General features: G+C 39.4%; 1 protein-coding gene across 1 annotated transcript; it reads right to left on the reverse strand.

Moving 5' to 3' along the window:
• Positions 1-2,946: 2,946 nt before the first annotated feature.
• Positions 2,947-4,571, reverse strand: LOC115982685 (probable transcription factor At3g04930). Its single transcript, XM_031105359.1, has one exon. The coding sequence runs from the start codon at positions 4,507-4,509 to the stop codon at positions 3,229-3,231; it is 1,281 nt and encodes a 426-aa protein (XP_030961219.1). The 5' UTR covers positions 4,510-4,571; the 3' UTR covers positions 2,947-3,228.
• Positions 4,572-4,581: the final 10 nt, after the last annotated feature.

Genomic DNA, 4,581 nt, shown 5'->3' on the forward strand with positions numbered 1-4,581 from the left:
ACCAGCCTTACAAGTTAACAATCAGGTTGGGATGACATGATAATTGATGGAGAATTTACATTCATTCAGTTTGAGTTTTAATACAAACAATTTGCAATCGTTGCTGAGTGATTGAAACGGGTGGTGGCTAATCCTCTAATCAGTGAGACAATCTCCTAGAACTTCTCATAGTGCCACCCATAAACCTGCTTACGGTGCTCTGAACACCTTTGCAGGAGCAGTTCCTCCATAGTTTGATTCGCATCTTAGTAGAAGCAGTAGTGCTGTCTAACGCTCCAACCTCTTGACTTTTTTGCGTTTTTTCTTTATTTGTTTTGTTTTGAGAACCCTTTGCTACAGCAAAAAGAAAAGGAAAAAAAGAGAGGGCTTGGGGGCTCATGTACGCAGGCAGAGACCAGCAGACAGACCCACCACAAATGTCCCCCATTCAAAGTTTTCTAACTCATGAGAATAGAAAAATGACAAATTAAGTGCAACCCTTCACGAAACACATACCAAGCACGCCAAAAACACGTTTGGTGGCAAGTGGAAGGGTATGTTGTGCACAGTTTAGGAACCAGTAGTGCAAAGTGCAAACATGCATCACCATCTACCATCAACTGAGTATTTGCACTAAAAGAACCATGATGAAAGCACTCACCAGCCCGAACCACTACTCAGCATTATGCATACTGTCTAGCTAATGTAACAATGCAATATAGTCCCTTTTTTCTAATAGTAGATTACAAAGGGATTAGCATTTTGAAAAGCTAAAACTTTTCACAAACATTTGTGCAAAGTTTAGTCCCATAGATGGTTCCTGCTAGACAATTCTTTCATTACTGGTGTAAATGGCTTAGCTAATCTAATTGCATGTAACATAACTAGTGAGGTAACATTCATTATTTTTAGACATAGACGGTTCAAAGAACCGAAAAAGAAAAAGGTTCAAGATTTTAAGATCGAACTGTGATGACATCAAAATTAATTTAATATTAGTTAAAATATAAATAAATTTATCAAATGTACAAAAATATGGAAATTTACCCCCAAAAAATATAAATCAATTTAAACAACTTTCAAATATAAAAATAAATAAGTAAAAAATAAAAAGCTTAAAAATTTTGCGTTTATTAATCTTTCAAATAAAAAACATTTTAATTAAAATAAAATCATTTTTAACATAATTTTACAAATTCATATTCACATGTAATGATGTAAAAGCAAAATTCTAGAACAAAACTAAATTTAGCAAATACTATTAAGTAAATATTAATAAAATTAAATGCAAAAATATTATTCTTGTAAAATTAAGATAAATAAAATATAAATTCCATATGTGACACAATTAAGCTAATTAGTTCGGTAGTTAATGTGCTGGACGAAGGTCACTGGTTCTATACCAGTTGTCACTTGCTAAAGAACCGGGTTAGGCCACAGTTTCCGGATACCCAGGTCAGACTGTCCGGTCCGGTTCAGGTTTGACAACCTTGGTAACATTTCAAAATTCCAAGAATGCCCATGGGATCCCAACACACCCAAAGGCTCTCCATCTGTTAAAACTCCTAAGTACAGTTGCTAGAAATTCCATACCAACCATCCACCCACAGAAGAAAAGTGGGGCGTGAGGGGTTGTAGTTGTTGGCGTTAGGAAACTCCAATAGATTCTAATATGAAATTGCTACCTCTTATATGCAAAGGTAATATTTTAACGTCTAACTAATTCCAACTATAATACATATCGCGTACCCGATCAACCATCACTAAATAATACATTTCAGTGTATTATGTTTCTCTTTTCAATAAAGTCTTCTTTTCCATTAAAAAAATAATACATTTCAGTGTACGCTTCAGTTTCTAGTGCTAATAGTTAACAAAAAGTAGCACGCCTTAATGGTTGTTATACATAATAAATTACATCAACCATCACTAGCTTTTAGTATGCACCCACACATGATTTGATTGAAAGAACATCAATAACAGGAAGGTAGTTCAGATAGCCAAATTTAATTGGGAGAAAAGTGGATTCCTCATGCACAAAGTAAAGGGAAAAGCAGAATGAATCTTTAGTAGCCTCTCGGCTCAATGAAATGACATCTTATTTCACGTTTTTGCCCATATAATCAGAGTAAGGTGAGAGAGAGAGCGAGAGAGAATTAAAGATTAAGGGCATAAAAAATAGGTAATCAAATCTAGTGTAAGATCCACCTAAGTTCTCCCCAACCCACATAAAACCCAGACAACTAGACCAAGTTTTCAAATACGTATCTAGGTCATTCACTCAAATTGCTCTAGTTCAGATTTTATCTAATTTCTGTTACTTGCTTAGTCAAACAGTAAACTATAATATCAGAGAAAAGATACTTTGTGCTTAAATGTGCAGGAAAGGAAAATATGGTTGATCTGCTTTCAGAGTCACATAATCAGAATCGTCTACCAAAATAAATCTGTGTCCAAAAGTCTAATTATTCTATGTCGTTGCATAGAGAATCACACATTTGTAATAGAATAATCCTGTTTCCATTTCCACCATTCCTCTCTCTCTCTTAGACACAGAATAAACAATAATTCCCTTGGGTTTTCTTCACCCACCTATAACCATGAAACGTAAACCCTTCATTTGGGCATAAAGTATAAAAAAGGAATGGGTTCTCAAACAGTACAGAGGTTAACAAGCTTGCCTAATGCAAAAACATTTAGAACAAAAATTCATGCTCATGGGAAGCAAAAAATCAATGAAATTATATCCAGCTTTGAAAAATGAAAATACAGCCACGGCCTGAATACATCATTGCTACTCATCTTTCAGATTGAAAATGAAACCAATGCAACCTTCATCATCTCAATAAAATATAACAAACCAACAAACCCCACATCCCAAAATCCCCTAATTTCAAGTTACAACTATTCACACAAGATTGCATCAGATTCTCTAAAACTATTGAAAAAAGAAAAGGAAACACAACATAAAACCGTGTCATTATGCTACCAATTCATTCATTTCAATCTAATATCTACAACTATCCAAAGATTATGAACAAAATATGGGAGACACTAAACAATTAGAAATCATTATTCAACAACTGTTCTATCAAAAACCAAAAAAAAAAAGTATAAGAATCCAAAAGCAATTAACTCAGCTACACTACCAATAAACACCAATAAATATTCATCAACTAAAAACAGTAAAATCAACCCACTTACATCCAATTCCTTCTCCCCAATAGAATCATCAAATCAACCAATCAATCACCCTCCCATCGACCGCAACTCCTCCAAGGCGGCCCGAATCTGATCCTGCACCAAATCCAACCGCTTCGAGTACACCTCCAGCTCCAATATCTGCTGTTTCCTCCACTTCTCATCCACCACACCGCCACTCTCCCCTCCTCCGAAATTCAACGGCATAGCGTTCATCGCCATTGCATTCATTCCCATCCCTCCAAACCCAATTCCCCTCCCTCCAAATCCACTCCCCCCCATTGCATTGCTCAACAACTCCTTAAACAGCGGCGACAAGCAACTCTTCACCGTTTCCTCTATCATTCCCCCCAAATTCCCACCACCACCACCGCCACCGCCGCCGCCGCCACTGCCACCGCTGCCGCCACTCCCAACAACATTCTCATTCCCATTATTCGCCTTCTCCTCGGTCCGAACCCGCGATCTTGACCTTTTTCGCGACGAATTCGGCTTCTTCTCGCCGCTATTGTTGTAATTCGCATTCTCCTCCAACAAATTAGGGTTTTTCGAATCTTCGTCGTCGAAAACCGAATCATCCACCACCACAGCGAAGCGATTATTCGAATTGTTATTGATATTACTATTGCTCCAGATCTTGCGCGAGATTTCGAAGGTGGCTTGATCGTGAGGGCTCTTGAAGGAGAAATCTTTGCCGGTGCTGATTTTGCCGACAACGTTTCGGTACTTCTTCTTCAAACGACGCAGCTTCTCGACGAGCTGGTTCTTGTTGAAATCGAGCTGGAGCTTCGACTTAATCTGATCGTAGAACAAAGCGGTGTCGTTGTGGTGAGTCGAGCCGCGCGACGTCGTGTAGTCCAAAAACCCCTGGAGAAGCTCGATCTCGTCCTCATCGGTCCACAGCCTCTGAAAAAGTCTCCTCGAATCGTCGATAGGAATTGGCTGCGGCTTCTTCTCCTCGAGGTGTGGCTCGATAGTGATACGCTGTCGTTTCGGGGAAGGCGTGGTGGTTGCTGTTGCTGTTGCAGCGGCTGCGGCTGCCGCGGCGGAGGTTGTTATGACCGTCGTGGTGATTGCTGACGTGGAAATTGGCGGTTCGACGGCGACGATGGCGTTGGAGACGGAGGAGGAAGGGACGGCGACGGTGACGGTAGGGGATGACGTGGAGGGAGAAGCGGAGTTGATGACGTCATCGTCCTCTGGATCGGGGAGAACGTCGTCGTTTTCGTCGTCGTCTAATTCTTCTTCATCTTCTTCTTCTGATAATTCGTCTTCGTCGTCATCGAAGTCTTCTTCGGCGAAGACGGTGTCGTTTTCCTCCGAGGCCATTATAAAACCTTTTTTTTTGTAGAGAGAGAGAGAGAGAGAGGGGCTTTGAAATTTTTTTTTTTTTTTTTTTTT

The sequence above is a fragment of the Quercus lobata genome, chromosome 3 (assembly GCF_001633185.2).
Source record: "Quercus lobata isolate SW786 chromosome 3, ValleyOak3.0 Primary Assembly, whole genome shotgun sequence".
In the NCBI taxonomy this organism is placed as follows: domain Eukaryota; kingdom Viridiplantae; phylum Streptophyta; class Magnoliopsida; order Fagales; family Fagaceae; genus Quercus; species Quercus lobata.